Raw genomic sequence first — 20,757 nt, forward strand, 5'->3', positions numbered from 1 at the left:
ACTTACATAATGCTCTTTTTGAACACCTGAAGTATAGTTTAATTATATATATTTACGTATTAAATGGTCTATTCAAAGTAAAACTGACTTTTAATGACGGATTTTTTTCAAAGTCTTGCTACTTGGTTTTATTTTGAAAGTCTATACCTAACCGGTGGTTTAAACGTAATGCAACTTGACAGCTTGCAAACATGGCGGATGTCAAGTGTTTGATAGCGGTGCAACTGAACGGAAGTTGTAGTAGTATCGTTATGTGGGTTTGCTGTGAAAATAAAGGTTCTGCGCTTCAAAAAACTTACATAATGCTCATTTCGAACACCTCAAATATAGTTTCATTATTTATATTTGAATAATAAATGGCTTATTTAAGGTAAAATTGACTTTTGATGACGTATTTTTTTCAAAGTCTCGCTACTTGGTTTTATTTTGAAAGTCCACACCTGACCTGCGGTTTAAACGTGGCGCAACTTGACAGCTTGCAAACATGGCGAGCTTGGCGGATGTCAGTTGGAAACTGCTGGAATTCAAAGCCCGGTCTAAAAGATCAGGTCAGACTTAACTTCACTTTTCAGGGTTTTTTGTTTATTCAGAACGACTGTGCAGTGTCTTAACCACATTTAACCATGTTTAAACGGTGCTCGACACACAGTCATGCGCCAGCCTGCATGCAATAGACAAGCATGAAAGGTCAGAGGTTAAATGTGCAGCATGTGAGGACTATTTTAAGATTTTATTCACCTCCTGTGACATTCAGATTTAAAAAAAGCATTGCTTCAGACGTGTGCATAAACAACATGGCATGGTGTCGTATTGGGAATTCATGGCAGGAATATTTTGCAACACAACTTGAGAAAGCTGGCTTGACAAACTACTTTTATGCAAACAAATCATTCCACATGTTAATTCTCATGTCAGCATTTGTGAGTCAAATGGTTCTGTTTGTTTTTTTATGACAATATGTTGGAACATTCCACTGAATCCGTGCCATTTGCTTGTTGTCATTAGACCAGGGGTCACCAACACGGTGCCCGTAAGGACCAGATGAGTCGCCCGCTGGCCTGTTCTAAAAATAGCTCAAATAGCAGCACTTACCAGTGAGCTGCCTCTATTTTTTTTTTTTTTTTATTTACTACTGGGAACGCCTCGGGATCCCCCGGGAAGAGCTAGACGAAGTAGCTGGGGAGAGGGAAGTCTGGGTTTCCCTGCTTAGGCTGTTGCCCCCGCGACCCGACCTCGGCTAAGCGGAAGAATATGGATGATGGATATTTATTTACTAGCAAGTTGGTCTCGCTTTGCTTGACATTTTTAATTCTAAACGAGACACAAAACTCAAATAGAATTTGAAAATCCAAGAAAATATTTTAAAGACTTGGTCTTCACTTGTGTAAATAAATTCATTGATTTTTTTACTTTGCTTCCTATAACTTTCCGAAAGACAATTTTAGAGAAAAAATACAACCTTAAAAATGATTTTACGATTTTAAACACATATACCTTTTTACCTTTTAAATTCCTTCCTTTTCTTTCCTGACAAATTAAATACATTTTCAAGTATTTAAAATAAATAATTAAATCAACATAAAAAACACAAGATACACATACAATTAGTGCACCAATCCCCAAAAAATCACACTTACTTATGGTCTACCGGGCTGCGGCTCGATTGGTACCGGGCCACAGAAGAATTTTTTTTTTTTATAGTTAAATCAACAAAAAAGCACGAGATTCACTTACAATTAGTGCAAAAACCCAAAAAAACTCCCTTTTTCATGACAAAAAAAAAAATTCCGGACCATAAGGCGCACCAGATTTTAGGACGCGTTAAAAGGAGTCTATTTTTTTTTTTGTCTAAATTTAGAACACTTCCTGTCATTTGGTACCGGGCTGCAGAATATTTTATATTTATTTTTTATATACAGATATGTTTTTTTTTTATTAAATCAACATAATAAAACACAAGACACACTTACAATTAGTGCACCAACCCAAAAATAACTCCCTTTTTCTTGACAAAAAAATAAATAAATACAATTTTCCGGACCATAAAATGCACCGGATTATAGGACGCATTAAAAGGAGTCATGTATATATATATTGTTTTTTTTTCTAAAACTGGAACACATATTTACGTTCTACCGGGCCGCGGCTGGATTGGTACATGGCCGAGAATATATATATATTTTTTTATAGTTAAATCAAAATAAAAAACACAAGATACACTTACAATGAGTGCAAAAACCCCAAAAAACTCTGTTTTTCGTGACAAAAAAAATAAATTCCGGACCATAAGGCGCACCGGATCATAGGACGCATTAAAAGGAGTCTTTTTTTTTGTGTCTAAATTTAGAACACTTCCTGTCATTTGGTACCAGGCTGCAGAATATTTTATATTTATTTTTTATATACATATATGGTTTTTTTTTTATTAAATCAACATAAAAAACACAAGCTACACTTCCAATTAGTGCAACAACCCAAAAATAACTCCCTTTTTCTTGACAAAAAATAAAATAAAAATAAAATTCCGGACCATAAGGCGCACCGGATTATAGGACGCATTAAAAGGAGTCATATATATATATATTTTTTTATTTTTTTCTAAAACTAGAACATTTACTTATGGTCTACCGGGCCGCAGAATATATATATTTTTTTTATATATATAGTTAAATTAACAAAAAAAACAAGATACACTTACAATTAGTGGACCAACCCCAAAAAAATCCCCTTTTCATGACAACAACAACAAAAAAAAATTAATAAATAACATTTTCCGGACCATAAAATGCACCGGATTATAGGACGCATTGAAAGGAGTCATATATATTTTTTTTTTTTTCTAAAACTAGAACACTTACTTATGGTCTACCGGGCTGCAGAATATTTTTTTATTTTTTTTATAGTTAAATCAACATAAAAAACACAAGATACACTTACAATTAGTGCAACAACCCCAAAAAAAACCTCCCTTTTTCATGACAAAAAAAAAAATTCCGGACCATAAGGCGCACCAGATTATAGGACGCGTTAAAAGGAGTCTATTTTTTTTTTGTCTAAATGTACAACACTTCCTGTCATTTGGTACCGGGCTGCAGAATATTTTATATTTATTTTTTATATACATATATGTTTTTTTTTTTTTTATTAAATCAACATAAAAAACACAAGATACACTTCCAATTAGTGCAACAACCCAAAAATAACTCCCTTTTTCTTGACAAAAAAAATAAATAAATACAATTTTCCGGACCATAAGACGCACTGGATTATAGGACGCATTAAAAGGAGTCATATATATATATATATATTTATATATATATTTTTTTATTTTTTTTTCTAAAACTAGAACATTTACTTATGGTCTACCGGGCCGCAGAATATATATATTTTTTTATATATATAGTTAAATTAACAAAAAACACAGGATACACTTACAATTAGTGGACCAACCCCCAAAAAATCCCCTTTTCATGACAACAACAAAAAAAAAATTAATAAATAACATTTTCCGGACCATAAAATGCACCGGATTATAGGACGCATTAAAAGGAGTCATATATATATATATATATATATATATATATATATATATATTTTTTTTTTTTTTTTCTAAAACTAGAACACTTACTTATGGTCTACCGGGCTGCAGAATATATATTTTTTTTATTATAGTTAAATCAACATAAAAAACACAAGATTCACTTACAATTAGTGCAACAACCCCAAAAAACCTCCCTTTTTCATGACAAAAAAAAAAAAATTCCGGACCATAAGGCGCACCAGATTATAGGACGCATTAAAAGGAGTCTATTTTTTTTGTCTAAATTTACAACACTTCCTGTCATTTGGTACCGGGCTGCAGAATATTTTATATTTATTTTTTATATACATATATGTTGTTGTTTTTTTATTAAATCAACATAAAAAAACACAAGATGCACTTCCAATTAGTGCAACAACCCAAAAAACCTCCCTTTTTTATGACAAAAAAAATAAATAAATACAATTTTCCGGACCATAAGACGCACTGGATTATAGGACACATTAAAAGGAGTCATATATATGTGTATATATATATAATTTTTTTTTTTTTTTTTTTTTTTTTTTCTAAAACTAGAACATTTACTTATGGTCTACCGGGCCGCAGAATATATATATTTTTTTATATATATAGTTAAATTAACAAAAAACACAGGATACACTTACAATTAGTGGACCAACCCCCAAAAAATCCCTTTTTCATGACAACAACAACAACAAAAAAAATAATAAATAACATTTTCCGGATATATATATATATATATATATATATATATATATATATATATATATATATATATATATATATATATTTTTTTTTTTTTTTATCTAAAACTAGAACACTTACTTATGGTCTACCGGGCTGCAGAATATATATATATTTTTTTATAGTTAAATCAACATAAAAAACACAAGATTCACTTACAATTAGTGCAACAACCCCAAAAAAAACCTCCCTTTTTCATGACAAAAAAAAATCATTCCGGACCATAAGGCGCACCAGATTATAGGACGCATTAAAAGGAGTCTATTTTTTTTGTCTAAATTTACAACACTTCCTGTCATTTGGTACCGGGCTGCAGAATATTTTATATTTATTTTTTATATGCATATATGTTTTTGTTTTTTTATTAAATCAACATAAAAAAACACAAGATGCACTTCCAATTAGTGCAACAACCCAAAAAACCTCCCTTTTTTATGACAAAAAAATAAATAAATAAAATTTTCCGGACCATAAAATGCACCGGATTATAGGACGCATTAAAAGGAGTCATATATATATATATATATATATATATTTTTTTTTTTTCTAAAACTAGAACACTTACTTATGGTCTACCGGGCCTCGGCTCGATTGGTACCGGGCCGCCGAAGAATCTTTTTTTTTTATATATAGTTAAATCAACATAAAAAACACAAGATACACTTACAATTAGTGCAACAACACAAAAAAACTCCCTTTTTCATGACAAAAAAATAAATAATTCCGGACCATAAGGCGCACCGGATCATAGGACGCGTTAAAAGGAGTCAAATTTTTTTTTTGTCTAAATTTAGAACACTTCCTGTCATTTGGTACCGGGCTGCAGAATATTTTATATTTATTTTTTATTATTTTTATGTATTTTTTTTATTAAATCAACATAAAAAAAACACAAGCTAAACTTCCAATTAGTGCAACAACCCCAAAAATAACTCCCTTTTTCATGACAAAAAAGGCCGTGGGACAAATCATCAAGCATTGATAAAAAAGGTTGAGGACCACTGGCCTCGTGGTTAGAGGGTCCGCCCTAAGGTGGGTAGGTTGTGAGTTCAAACCCCGGCCGAGTCATACCAAAGACTATAAAAAAAAAATGGGAGTCATTACCTCCCTGCTTTGGCACTCAGCATCAAAAGGTTAGAATTGGGGGTTCAATCACCAAACAATAATTCCCGGGCGTGGCCACTGCTGCTGCTCACTGCTCCCCTCACCACTTTTTTCCCCATTCAACAATGTATTTATTCGTTACTTTTACTGGGCTACAGTTGGATGTTGTTGACCAAATGGCACGCATACGTCAGAATGGCTTGAATGGCCACATTTGGCCCACGGGCCAGAGGTTCCACATCCGGTGCACTCCCACAGCTGCACTTTTATCCCGACCAGAACATGGAAGTCCACTGAAATGATAACTGAGCCAAACTTTTACAATGATTGTTTACCTTTGTTGGAATGACCGTATCGGTGGTGATTGTACATAACGTATTTCCTTGAATTGACGCCCGGGAGCTAATTAATGTAAAACCTCTTCTCACTCCGGCACTTACCAAAGGCATGCGATAAATTTAAGCCTGCGCTTAAAAATTTGAGTGTGGTGTAAGGATACCATCATGAAAAGCACATTTAATAAAAAAAACGTTATCATGGTCTTACCTTTACTTATAAATGAAGTCCATGCGCATCTCCTTCTGGTCAAAAGCATGGATAACTTGTTTATATAAGTCTTCCTTATCTTTCTTCAGTTTTAAAAGTCCCTCTGTCTCGATGGAGATCTTCCTTTTTTACCTCCTGCTTCGATTGAAAGTCCAGTTTAGAAAACTGTTTTATTTTCGATATGTAATCCCCCATGTTAAAAGTGCAAGCGAGAGGAAAAAATAAAGGATCGCTGCGTGTTGTCACTTCTTCTGCAGCCAAGTAGTCGCAATAAGGATCACTAGCGCCCTCTCCCGCCAGGAGGCGGGAGTCATTTAATGACTCATATTTGACACACGCAGCTACGGTATATTAATAAAACATAGCTGCTTACTGTTCTTTTTAGCATATTCAATAGCTTGGACCTTAAATCCTACTGAATAGCTCTTAATCTTCTTCCCTTTATGCGATTTCAAATGATTGAAATCAGCCTCCTCCGTTTTGAAAATGATGACAGGTGAAGTGTCACTCGTGACGTGACGAGTTTGACCCGGTGGAAATTCTAGACATGCGCTAATAAAAATAATATTTTGCAAAATGAGTTTGACCCCGACGTTAATCCTGAGCCGGAGGTAATGCTAAGCATGCGCTAATTATTTTAAAACCTTTTCTTACCAAAGGCATGCGGTAAATTTAAGCCTGCGCTTAAAAATTTGAGTGTGATGTAAGGATACCATCATGAAAAGCACATTTAATAAAAAAAAGTTATTATGGTCTTACCTTTACTTATAAATGAAGTCCATGCGCAGCTCCTTCTGATCAAAACCATCGATAAATTGTTTATAGAAGTCTTCCTTATCTTTCTTCAGTTTTAAAAGTCCCTCTGTCTCGATGGAGATCTTCCTTTTTTACCTCCTGCTTCGATTGAAAGTCCAGTTTAGAAAACTTTTATTTTCGATATGTAATCCTCCATGTTAAAAGTGCAAGCGAGAGGAAAAAATAAACGATCGCTGCTTGTTGTCACTTCTTCTGCAGCTGAGTAGTCGCAAGAAGGAATCACTAGCGCCCTCTACCACCAGGAGGCGGGAGTCATTTAATGACTCATATTTGACACACGCAGCTACGGTATATTAATAAAACGTAGCTGCTTACTGTTCTTTTTAGCATATTCAATAGCTTGGACCTTAAATCCTACTGAATAGCTCTTAATCTTCTTCCCTTTAAGCGATTTCAAATGATTGAAATCAGCTTCCTCCATTTTGAAAATGATGACAGGTGAAGTGTCACTCGTGACGTGACGAGTTTGACCCTGTGGAAATTCTAGACATAGGCAGCAATTCAAGGAAATACGGTACTTTGGAATTTGAACGCAGTGATATTTTCTGTCATTTCCTGCACGCTCCTTACTGTGATAACCACCATCATCATCATCATCATCAATGTGGGATGTAATTCAATGTTTTAATTGGTGCATGTGTGGAAATCCTAACGTGTGTTACTAACTACCTCCTGCTGTAGATTTGTGATTTAGCCGAGCGAGCAAGAGAGAGAGTGGCCTTAATTGCACCTTTTGAGAATGGCTGCCATAAACCGGTCTCCTCCCAAAGTTCAAAGACTGGGTAAGTAGCAGCGGGAAGTCCTCCCGGTGGCGGGAAGGCCATGTTTTGATGGTCAGGTGACTCCAAGCGTGACAAAAGCACAAGCAGGAAGTGACACCTGAAGACACAATCCACCTTTTTTGCACCAGCAGTTCAGGAAGGTTTTGGTACCCGGAACTCAAGGTTCCTGTAGAAGTGTGTGGTTTGTGTGTCCACTGCATTTCACAGCTCAGGTACTTTATACAAATCAGGGTTGTGATGGTTTTGTATATCATTACTTTGTATTTCATTTATTTACTAATTAGTCTAATAAACACACTGCAGGACTGCTTGTATCGCACATGATATCATTCACTAGTAAATACGCTACAGGGCTGCTTGTATCGCACATGATATCACACACTAGTAAACACGCTACAGGACTGCTTGTATTGCACATGATATCACATGGAAGTAAACACGTTGCAGGACTGTTTGATACCATGCATGATATCAAACACAAACAAACCCTCTGCAGGACTGCTTCTATCGCACATGATATCACACACAAGTAAACATGATACAGGACTGCTTTCATCACACATGATTATATTTCACACAAGTAAATAAACTGCAGGACTGCTTGTGTCACACATGATATCACACACAAGCAAACACGCTGCAGGACTGCTTGTATCGTACATGATATCACACACAAGTGAACACACTGCAAGACTGTTTGTGTCACACATGATATCACACACAATTCAACACACTACAGGACTGCTTGTACTGCACGGGATATTACACACAAGTAAAAAGGCTGCAGGACTGCTTGTATAGGACACAATATCAAACGCAAGTAAACACGCTGCAGGACTGGTTCCATCGCACATGATATCACACACAAGTAAACATGTTACAGGACTGCTTGTATTGCACATGATATCATACACAGGTAAACATGATACGGGACTGCTTATACCACACACAAGTAAACGGGCTGCAGGAATGCTTGTATTGCACATGATATCACACACAAGTAAACAGGTTACAGGACTGCTTGTATCGCACATGATATCATACATAAGGAAACACGCTGCAGGACTGCTTGTATCGCACATGATGTCACACACAAGTAAACACACTGCAGGACTGCTTGTATCGCACATGATATCACACACAAGTAAACACACTGCAGGACTGCTTGTATCGCACATGATATCACACACAAGTAAACAGGTTACAGGACTACTTGTATCGCACATGATATCATACATAAGGAAACACGCTGCAGGACTGCTTGTATCGCACATGATGTCACACACAAGTAAACACACTGCAGGACTGCTTGTATCGCACATAATATCACACACTTGTAAACAAGTTACAGGACTGCTTGTATTGCACATGATATCATACACAGGTAAACATGATACGGGACTGCTTATACCAGACACAAGTAAACGGACTGCAGGAATGCTTGTATTGCACATGATATCATACACAAATAAACACTCTGCATGATTGCTTGTATCGCACATGGTATCACACACAAGTAAACAGGTTACATGACTGCTTGTGTTGCACATGATATCATACATAAGTAAACAGGCTACAGGACTGCTTGTATCGCACATGATATCACACACAAGTAAACATGACTGCCTGTATCGCACATGATATCACACACTAGTAAAGACGCTGCAGGACTGCTTGTATTGCACGTGATATCACACACTAGTACAGACGCTGCAGGACTGCTTGTATTGCACATGATATCACACACTAGTAAAGACGCTGCAGGACTGCTTGTATCGCACATGATATCACACACAAGTAAACAGGCTACAGGACTGCTTGTATCGCACATGATATCACACACAAACACTGTGCAAGGCAGCTCGAATTGCACATTATATTATTTCACACAAGTAAACATGCTGCAGGACTGCTTGTATCGCACATGATATCACACACAAGTAAACACACTGCAAGACTGCTTTTATCGCACATGATATCACATATAAGCGAACACCCTGCAGGATTGCTTATATCGCACATGATATCACACACAAGTGAACACTCCGCAGGACTGCTTATATCGCACATGATATCACACACAAGTAAACATGCTGCAGGACTGCTTGTATCGCACATGATATCCAACTCATGTCAACACGCTGCAGGACGGCTCATATCGCACATGATATTATTTGACACAAGTAAACACGCTGCAGGACTGCTTGTATCGCACATGATATCACGCACAAGTAAACACGCTGCAGTACTGCTTGTATCGCACGTGATATCACACACTAGTAAACACGCTGCAGGACTGCTTGTATCGCACATGATATCACACACGGGTAAACGCGCTGCAGGACTGCTTGTATCGCACATGATATCACATATAAGCGAACACCCTGCAGGATTGCTTATATCGCACATCATATTATCCCACACAAGTAAACACAATGCAGGACTGCTTGTATCGCACATGATATCACGCCCAAGTGAAGACTGATTGGAAAGTGACACCTCCATCACCATTCTGTGAAAGTCTCTCCCAGAAGAGACGGCGAGCTTTTGTTCCCTCTGAAACTTTTAAAACCGTGTGGAATTATGCTAATGTGTGAGCATTAACCACCTGTGTTATCGACCCGGGGTCGGCCCATTAAAATGCAAATCTGGGAGCGAGCGAGGCGAGTTGGAAGATGGAGGAAGTCAAACAGACCAGGGATCTCCTCAAAGTCCTCCATATCAGCCCCCAGATCACATTAGCAGAGTTCTGGAGGACTCGGCTCTCCAAGGCTTTGGAGTAAAACCACAATTTATTTTGGGCATGTCTGCAAAATTACTATTTTTCTCATGTTGGCAATGAACTTTTATATATCGAGGACAAACCCAAGACACTAAAAACCTCTTAATCACAGAGTTGGGGTCAAATACTTGACGGACTAATCAAAAGTTGTCGTCGTCAGATGGTGACATTGCTGCTTTTACCAGCCGAGGAGCATGTTCGGCAGCGCACTCACACAGAGTACTTTTAAGCAGCCACAGTGTGTAGACAGCTTGATATCACACATGATATCAAACACAAGTCAACACGCTGCAGGACGGCTCATATCGCACAATGCATTATTTGACACAAGTAAACACGCTGTAGGTCTGCTTGTATCGCACATCATATCACACACAAGTAAACATGCAGCAGGACTGCTTGTATCTCACATGATATCACACAATTAAACTGGCTGCAGGACTGCTTTTATTGCACATTACATCACACACATGTAAACTCTCTACAGGACTGCTTGTATCGCACATGATATCACACACATGACATCACACACAAACACTCTGCACGACTGCTCGTATCGCACATCATATTATTTCACACAGGCTGCAGGACTGCTTGTATCGCACATACTATCACACACAAGTAAACAGGCTGCAAGACTGCTTATATCGCACATGATATCACACAACAGGCTGCAGGACTGCTTGTATCGCACATGATATCACACAAGTAAACACGCTGCAGGACTGCTTGTATCGCACATGATATCACACACAAGTAAACACGCTGCAAGACTGCTTGTATCGCACATGATATCACACAACAGGCTGCAGGACTGCTTGTATCGCACATGATATCACACACAAGTAAACACGCTGCAAGACTGCTTGTATCGCACATGATATCACACAAGTAAACACGCTGCAGGACTGCTTGTATCGCACATGATATCACACACAAGTAAACACGCTGCAGGACTGCTTGTATCGCACATGATATCACACAACAGGCTGCAGGACTGCTTTTATTGCACATTATATCACACACATGTAATCTCTTTGCAGGACTGCTTGTATCAAACATGATATCACACACAAACACTCTACACGACTGCTCGTATCGCACATCATATTATTTCACACAGGCTGCAGAACTGCTCGTATCGCACATAATATCACACACAAGTAAACACGCTGCAAGACTGCTTGTATCGCACATTATATCACACACATGTAAACGCTCTGCAGGACTGGTTGTATCGCACATGATATCACACACTCTGCACGACTGCTTGTATCGCACATGTTATCACACACTCTGCACGACTGCTCATATCGCACATCATTTTATTTCACACGCTGCAGGACTGCTTATCGCCAGATGGTGACATTGCTGGTTTTACCAGCAGTGGAGCATGTTCGGCAGTGCACACACACAGAGTACTTACAAGCAGACACAGTGTGTAGACAGAAAAGGGAGAACGGACGCATTTTGGCCTAAAAAGTAAAGATAGAGGTGACGTTATAACACTGATACGCCCCCAGGAAGAGGTGCTTTAAGACATGGCTAGCAAGCTAGCGGCTAACGACCATCCGCAGTGTTTTAGCTACTTCTAAACCACTAATCCTCATCTCTATGGCGACAAAGTAAGTTTCTGACAAGCTACACATTGTACCTCACCGGCGTCACAATGTAAACAAACGCCCTTGGTGGATCTACACCTAACATCCACTGTGATGATACCAAGTACAGTCGATAATACTAAGTTTACAACGTTATTTTTTGGCATCAAAACATCTTCTTCTTTTAAAAAAAAAAATCATATTATGTTTATAAAGTCAGGAAATGCATAATTGAATAAGATGAATGTATCATCCTTTAACTACTTGGTATCGGATTGATACCTAAATGTGTGGTATCGTCCAAAACGAATGTAAAGTGTCAAAAAAGAGAAGAATAAGTGATTATGACAAATTAAAAGAAGTGTAGATGGAACATTTTAAAATAGAAAAATAAGCAGATATTAACAGGAAATGAACGAGTAGATTAATAATCCATTTTTTACAGTTTGTCCCTCATAATAATATAATGACAAACGACACAATGTTACTGCAGACTAATTAGGAGTCTTTGTTTGTTTATTTACTACTAAAAGACGAGTTGACTAGTATGTTCACTATTTTATTTAAGGACTACATTGCAATAATAAACATATGTTTCATGTACCTTAAGATTTAAATAATGATAGTAAAGATAATAATGCATTTTTTTGTGGTTTCCTTTATTTAGAAAAGTATCGAAATACATTTTGGTACCGGTACCAAAATATTAGTATAGATACAAACCCTGTTTCCATATGAGTTGGGAAATTGTGTTCGATGTAAATATAAACAGAATACAAAATCCTTTTCAAGCCATATTCAGTTGAATATGCTACAAAGACAACATATTTGATGTTCAAACTCATAAACTTTACTGTCATTTTTTGCAAATAATCATTAACTTAAATTTCATGGCTGCAACACGTGCCAAAGTAGTTGGGAAAGGGCATGTTCACCGCTGTGTTACATCACCTTTTCTTTGAACAACACTCAATAAACGTTTGGGAACTGAGGAAACTAATTGTTGAAGCTTTGAAAGTGGAATTCTTTCCCATTCTTGTTTTATGTAGAGCTTCAGTCCTTCAACAGTCCGGGGTCTCCGCTGTCCTATTTTACGCTTCACACATTTTCCATGGGAGACAGGTCTGGACTGCAGGCGGGCCAGGAAAGTACCTGCACTCTTTTTTTACCAGGCCACGCTGTTGTAACACGTGCTGAATGTGGCTTGGCATTGTCTTGTTGAAATAAGCAGGGGCGTCCATGAAAAAAATGGCAGCATATGTTGTTCCAAAACCTGTATGTACCTTTCAGTATTCATGGTGCCTTCACAGATGTGTAAGTTACCCATGCCTTGGGCACTAATGCACCCCCATACCATCACACATGCTGGCTTTTACACTTTGCGTCGATAACAGTCTGGATGGTTCGCTTCCCCTTTGGTCCGGATGACACGATGTCAAATATTTCCAAAAACAATTTGAAATGTGGACTCGTCCGACCACAGAACACTTTTCCACTTTGCATCAGTCCATCTTAGATGATCTCGGCCCCAGAGAAGCCGGCGGCAATTCTGGATGTTGTTGATAAATGGCTTTCGCTTTGCATAGTAGAGCTTTAACTTGCACTTACAGATGTAGCGACCAACTGTCTCCGCTGTCGTATTTTACGCTTCATAATGCGCCACACATTTTCCATGGGAGACAGGTCTGGACTGCAGGTGGGCCAGGAAAGTACCTGCACTCTTTTTTTACGAAGCCACACTGTTAAAACACTTGTCTTGCTGAAATAAGCAGGGGCGTCCATGAAAAAGACGGCGCTTAGATGACAACATATGTTGTTCCAAAACCTGTATGTACCTTTCAGCATTAATGGTGCCTTCACAGATGTGTAAGTTACCCATGCCTTGGGCACTAATGCACCCCCATACCATCACACATGCTGGCTTTTACACTTTGCGTCTACAACAGTCTGGATATTTCGCTTTCCCTTTGGACACGATGTTGAATATTTCCAAAAACAATTTGAAATGTGGACTCGTCCGACCACAGAACACTTTTCCACTTTGCATCAGTCCATCTTAGATGATCTCGGCCCCAGAGAAGCCGGCGGCAATTCTGGATGTTGTTGATAAATGGCTTTCGCTTTGCATAGTAGAGCTTTAACTTGCACTTACAGATGTAGCGACCAACTGTATTTAGTGACAGTGTTTTTCTGAATTGTTCCTGAGCCCATGTGGTGATATCCTTTAGAGATTGATGTCGGTTTTTGATACAGGGATGGAAGGTCACGGGCATTCAATGTTGGTTTCCGGCCATGCCGCTTACGTGGAGTGATTTCTCCAGATTCTCTGAACCTTTTGATGATATTATGGAGCGTAGATGTTGAAATCCCTAAATTTCTCGCAATTGCACTTTGAGAAAGGTTGTTCTTAAACTGTTTGACTATTTGCTCACGCAGTTGTGGACAAAGGGGTGTACCTCGCCCCATCCTTTCTTGTGCATTTTTTGGGAAGCTGTTTTTATAGCCAATCATGGCACCCACCTGTTCCCAATTAGCCTGCACACCTGTGGGATGTCCCCAATAAGTGTTTGATGAGCATTCCTCAACTTTATCGGTACTTATTGCCACCTTTCCCAACTTCTCTGTCACGTGTTGCTGGCATCAAATTCTAAAGTTGATGATTATGAGTTTGAACATCAAATATGTTGTCTTTGTAGCATATTCAACTGAATATGGCTTGAAAATGATTTGCAATTAATTGTATTCTGTTTATATTTACATCTAACACAATTTCCTGGAAACAGGGTTTGTTTAATCTACTCCTGAAAGTTGCAATCAATAAACCCCGGACTAGTGACAAGATGATCAATAAACCACAGACTAGTGACAAGATGGCGCGGTGAAGACAAGTAACGCTGGTGTTTCCTCCCCAGGATCCATCTATGAGCCTCTCAAGCTGTCCATCCTCCAGCGAGAGGATGAGCCCATGTGGGAGAAACTGGACCGCTACTACAATGCCGGTAAGTGCTCCTGTCTGATATCAGCGGGGATTGTGGGATATCATGCTGAGATCCGCACAAAGCGCACAAAGCCCCCGGACTACCGACTCTTCTGATTCCATTTGACACCCAGATATTGTTGTGAGGACTAAAGGTGGAATGTTCCTGCACGACTCTTACAAAAACACTTCTTCGGTCTTGTGCGGGATCGACCGTCACTTCTCCGCGCAAAATTGTTTATTGTGTGCCGGCGATGAGGAGACCACACGCGGGCTTTGTCGGCAACTTACTTGAGGGCAAAAAAAAAAACTTTGGGTGTTGCTGGTTCGCTCATTTCCAAAACCTTACATCAGTGTAAAGACTCCGGCTTATTAGTGATTCCTAGAGCTCAAAAAAAGTCTGCGGGCTATAGAGCGTTTTCCGTTCGGGCTCCAGTACTCTGGAATGCCCTCCCGGTAACAGTTCGAGATGCTACCTCAGTAGAAGCATTTAAGTCTCATCTTAAAACTCATCTGTATACTCTAGCCTTTAAATAGACCTCCTTTTTAGACCAGTTGATCTGCCGCTTCTTTTCTTTCTCCTATGTCCCCCCCTCCCTTGTGGAGGGGGTCCGGTCCGATGACCATGGATGAAGTACTGACTGTCCAGAGTCGAGACCCAGGATGGACCGCTCGTCGGGACCCAGGATGGACCGCTCACCTGTATCGGTTGGGGACATCTCTACGCTGCTGATCCGCTTGAGATGGTTTCCTGTGGACGGGACTCTCACTGCTGTCTTGGAGCCACTATGGATTGAACTTTCACAGTATCATGTTAGACCCGCTCGACATCCATTGCTTTCGGTCCCCTAGAGGGGGGGGGGTTGCCCACATCTGAGGTCCTCTCCAAGGTTTCTCATAGTCAGCATTGTCACTGGCGTCCCATTGAATGTGAATTCTCCCTGCCCACTGGGTGTGAGTTTTCCTTGCCCTTTTGTGGGTTCTTCCGAGGATGTTGTAGTCGTAATGATTTGTGCAGTCCTTTGAGACATTTGTGATTTGGGGCTATATAAATAAACATTGATTGATTGATTGATTGATTGATTGATTGATAATGATGTGTTGTTGTTGTGTGTCGGCAGGGTAACCGTGTAATACTCGTCCATATCAGTAGGTGGCAGCCGGTAACTAATTGCTTTGTAGATATCGGAAACAGCGGGAGGCAGGGTGCAGGTAAAATTGTGTTCTAGGGCTTAAACCAAAAATAAACAAAAGGTGAGTGCCCATAAGAAAAGGCATTGGTGATGTTGGTGGAGAAGGCCTGGCTCTGGTCCATCAGAGCCAAAGCGGTGATGGGCGGGACCGCTTTGGCTGCTGCCCCCGCGCGGTAGAAGATGGATGGATGGATTACAATACCCTATTGTATTTCTAAGGTTTTAATATAGTCAGCATTGTCACTGGCGTCCCACTGAATGTGAATTCTCCCTGCCCACTGGGTGTGAGTTTTCCTTGCCCTTTTGTGGGTTCTTCCGAGGATGTTGTAGTCGTAATGATTTGTGCAGTCCTTTGAGACATTTGTGATTTGGGGCTATATAAATAAACATTGATTGATTGATTGATATTACACGGAGAAAAAGTTGTTTACACATGTGTTATACATCAGTCTCATAATAATAAGGACACCTTGGTGCGGCCATTTTGAGACTCTAATGCATGGTGAATGGAGTGCAGCTTTTGTATTGAAGGGGGAATAGCAAACTTCCTGTTGATTGTAGCTGGGGGTGGTCAGTGTATGAAATATAGGTCTCAGTGAGACCTATATTGAGGTTTTTGTTTCATTTGTGTATGACAGTCCTATACGGAGTTAGAGACAGTTTTGTCTGAGCAGGAAGCTGCCATCTTGTCACAGCAATTGTCACGTGTGGGTCGCATTTTAATGCGGGATCGTTCCTCCAACGCAAACATAGGCACTCCGGACAACAACGTAAAAGTAAGAATGATTTAATAACAACACACTGATACAAAAACAGACGAAAAGAAACGCGTGGCGAAAGCACAGAAGCTAATGCTAACACTAGCACAGTATCAGGTAAAAAGAAATCTAGTAATTACCAATGAAACAGTTGCATACCGCAAACAAGGGACCAAGACCGACTGACAGGACAAGGCTGGCTTAAATAAGAAAGTAATTAACAAAACCAGGTGTGCGTCTGGAACCCGCAGCAGGTGAAATTAATATGTTACCATGGTGACCAAACTAACTCACAAGGTACACAAACAACAAAGGGAGTCCAAACTAACAGAAAATAACTAAATGAAACATGATCCAGACTACAGATCATGACAGCAATAGCACAGCAGCAGCACCGCAGCGGTTCTTTGCGGGCTCATAAAATCCAAACCGGAGCAGTAATTAAAACTCTTTCATCAACTTTTAATAAGAAGTGTTCAATCTCTCTCCTGTGCTTATTTGAAGCCGACACAACAAACGGCCTCAGAGAAGATAATGTTTGAAAAAAGCGACATTTTTTACCCAACTTTTGTATTGAAGGGGGAATTGCAAACGTCCTGTTGATTTTCGCTTGGAGGTTTCAGTGTATGACATATAGGTCTAACTGAGACCTACATAAAGGTTTTTGTTTCATGATTCTACGACATTCCTACTGGAAGTTAGAGACAGTTTTGTCTGTGTTTTCTTCCCAGGGGGTGCTAGAGCGCAATTTTGTGTTTTGGGGTTTGTTTTTTTGATTAGATCGCAATTTTCTCTAGTCCTGATGTGTGTGTCAAATTTGGTGAGTTTTGAAGCATGTTAAGGGGGTCAAATTACAGCTCAATATTATTAGGGACCGAATGTCCCTTTGGGACAGAGGATCCTATTGTATTTCTAAGGTTTTAATATCATTAGGGACCGAATGTCCCTTTGGAACAGAGGACCCTATTGTATTTCTAAGGTTTTAATATCATTAGGGACCGAATGTCCCTTTGGAACAGAGGATCCTATTGTATTTCTAAGGTTTTATTATTATTAGGGACCGAATGTCTCTTTGGGACAGAGGATCCTATTGTATTTCTAAGGTTTTATTATTATTAGGGACCGAATGTCCCTTTGGAACAGAGGACCCTATTGTATTTCTAAGGTTTTATTATTATTAGGGACCGAATGTCCCTTTGGGACAGAGGATCCTATTGTATTTCTAAGGTTTTATTATTATTAGGGACCGAATGTCCCTTTGGGACAGAGGACCCTATTGTATTTCTAAGGTTTTAATATCATTAGGGACCGAATGTCCCTTTGGGACGGAGGACCCTATTGTATTTCTAAGGTTTGATTATTATTAGGGACCGAATGTCCCTTTGGAACAGAGGATCCTATTGTATTTCTAAGGTTTTATTATTATTAGGGACCGAATGTCCCTTTGGAACAGAGGACCCTATTGTATTTCTAAGGTTTTATTATTATTAGGGACCGAATGTCCCTTTGGGACAGAGGACCCTATTGTATTTCTAAGGTTTTATTATTATTAGGGACCGAATGTCCCTTTGGGACAGAGGACTCTACTGTATTCCTAAGGTTTTATTATTATTACGGACCGAATGTCCCTTTGGGACAGAGGACTCTACTGTATTCTTAAGGTTTTATTATTATTAGGGACCGAATGTCCCTTTGGGACAGAGGACTCTACTGTATTCCTAAGGTTTTATTATTATTAGGGACCGAATGTCCCTTTGGAACAGAGGATCCTATTGTATTTCTAAGGTTTTATTATTATTAGGGACCGAATGTCCCTTTGGAACAGAGGATCCTATTGTATTTCTAAGGATTTATTATTATTAGGGACTGAATGTCCCTTTGGAACAGAGGACCCTATTTTATTTCTAAGGTTTTATCATTATTAGGGACCGAATGTCCCTTTGGGACAGAGGACCCTATTGTATTTCTAAGGTTTTATTATTATTAGGGACCGAATGTCCCTTTGGAACAGAGGACCCTATAGTATTTCTAAAGTTTTATTATTATTAGGGACCGAATGTCCCTTTGGAACAGAGGACCCTATTGTATTTCTAAGGTTTTATCATTATTAGGGACCGAATGTCCCTTTGGAACAGAGGACCCTATTGTATTTCTAAGGTTTTATTATTATTAGGGACCGAATGTCCCTTTGGAACAGAGGACCCTATTGTATTTCTAAGGTTTTATTATTATTAGGGACCGAATGTCCCTTTGGAACAGAGGACCCTATTGTATTTCTAAGGTTTTATTATTATTAGGGACCGAATGTCCCTTTGGAACAGAGGATCCTATTGTATTTCTAAGGTTTAAGTATTATTAGGGACCGAATGTCCCTTTGGGACAGAGGACCCTATTGTATTTCTAAGGTTTTAATATCATTAGGGACCGAATGTCCCTTTGGAACAGAGGACCCTATTGTATTTCTAAGGTTTTAATAACATTAGGGACCGAATGTCCCTTTGGAACAGAGGATCCTATTGTATTTCTAAGGTTTTAATATCATTAGGGACCGAATGTCCCTTTGGGACAGAGGACCCTATTGTATTTCTAAGGTTTTAATATCATTAGGGACCGAATGTCCCTTTGGGACAGAGGACCCTATTGTATTTCTAAGGTTTGATTATTATTAGGGACCGAATGTCCCTTTGGGACAGAGGACCCTATTGTATTTCTAAGGTTTTAATATCATTAGGGACCGAATGTCCCTTTGGGACTGAGGACCCTATTGTATTTCTAAGGTTTTATTATTATTAGGGACCGAATGTCCCTTTGGGACAGAGGACCATATTGTATTTCTAAGGTTTGATTATTATTAGGGACCGAATGTCCCTTTGGGACAGAGGACCCTATTGTATTTCTAAGGTTTTAATATCATTAGGGACCGAATGTCCCTTTGGGACTGAGGACCCTATTGTATTTCTAAGGTTTGATTATTATTAGGGACCGAATGTCCCTTTGGGACAGAGGACCCTATTGTATTTCTAAGGTTTTATTATTATTAGGGACCGAATGTCCATTTGGAACAGAGGACCCTATTGTATTTCTAAGGTTTTATCATTATTAGGGACCGAATGTCCCTTTGGGACAGAGGACCCTATTGTATTTCTAAGGTTTTATTATTATTAGGGACCGAATGTCCCTTCGTGACAGAGGACCCTATTGTATTTCTAAGGATTTATCATTATTATTAGGGACCGAATGTCCCTTTGGGACAGAGGATCCTATTGTATTTCTAAGGTTTTATTATTATTAGGGACCGAATGTCCCTTTGGGACAGAGGACCCTATTGTATTTCTAAGGTTTTAATATCATTAGGGACCGAATGTCCCTTTGGAACAGAAGACCCTATTGTACTTCTAAGGTTTTAATATTATTAGGGACCGAATGTCCCTTTGGAACAAAGGACCCTATTGTATTTCTAAGGTTTTAATATCATTAGGGACCGAATGTCTCTTTGGGACAGAGGACCCTATTGTATTTCTAAGGTTTTAATATCATTAGGGACCGAATGTCCCTTTGGAACAGAGGACCCTATTGTATTTCTAAGGTTTTAATATCATTAGGGACCGAATGTCCCTTTGGGACGGAGGATCCTATTGTATTTCTAAGGTTTTAATATCATTAGGGACCGAATGTCCCTTTGGGACAGAGGACCCTATTGTATTTCTAAGGTTTTAATATCATTAGGGACCGAATGTCCCTTTGGAACAGAGGACCCTATTGTATTTCTAAGGTTTTAATATCATTAGGGACCGAATGTCCCTTTGGGACGGAGGATCCTATTGTATTTCTAAGGTTTTAATATCATTAGGGACCGAATGTCCCTTTGGAACAGAGGATCCTATTGTATTTC

General features: G+C 39.0%; 1 protein-coding gene across 2 annotated transcripts; it reads left to right on the forward strand.

The window, feature by feature from the left end:
* The first annotated feature begins 460 nt into the window (after positions 1-460).
* LOC133548077 (phosphorylase b kinase regulatory subunit beta-like) lies at positions 461-15,952 on the forward strand. Of its 2 annotated transcripts, XR_009805735.1 has the most exons (3): positions 461-548; positions 7,454-7,554; positions 14,850-15,952. XR_009805735.1 is itself a non-coding variant. In XM_061893488.1 (2 exons), exons 1-2 carry the CDS (start codon positions 485-487, stop codon positions 15,029-15,031), a joined length of 246 nt encoding a protein of 81 aa, XP_061749472.1. In that variant the 5' UTR covers positions 473-484; the 3' UTR covers positions 15,032-15,952. The 2 variants fall into 2 exon arrangements, 1 of the variants encoding a protein (XP_061749472.1); XM_061893488.1 differs by lacking the exon at positions 7,454-7,554 and having other exon boundaries at positions 473-548.
* Positions 15,953-20,757: the final 4,805 nt, after the last annotated feature.

The sequence above is a fragment of the Nerophis ophidion genome, unplaced genomic scaffold (genome assembly GCF_033978795.1).
Source record: "Nerophis ophidion isolate RoL-2023_Sa unplaced genomic scaffold, RoL_Noph_v1.0 HiC_scaffold_392, whole genome shotgun sequence".
NCBI classification, from domain to species: Eukaryota; Metazoa; Chordata; class Actinopteri; order Syngnathiformes; family Syngnathidae; genus Nerophis; species Nerophis ophidion.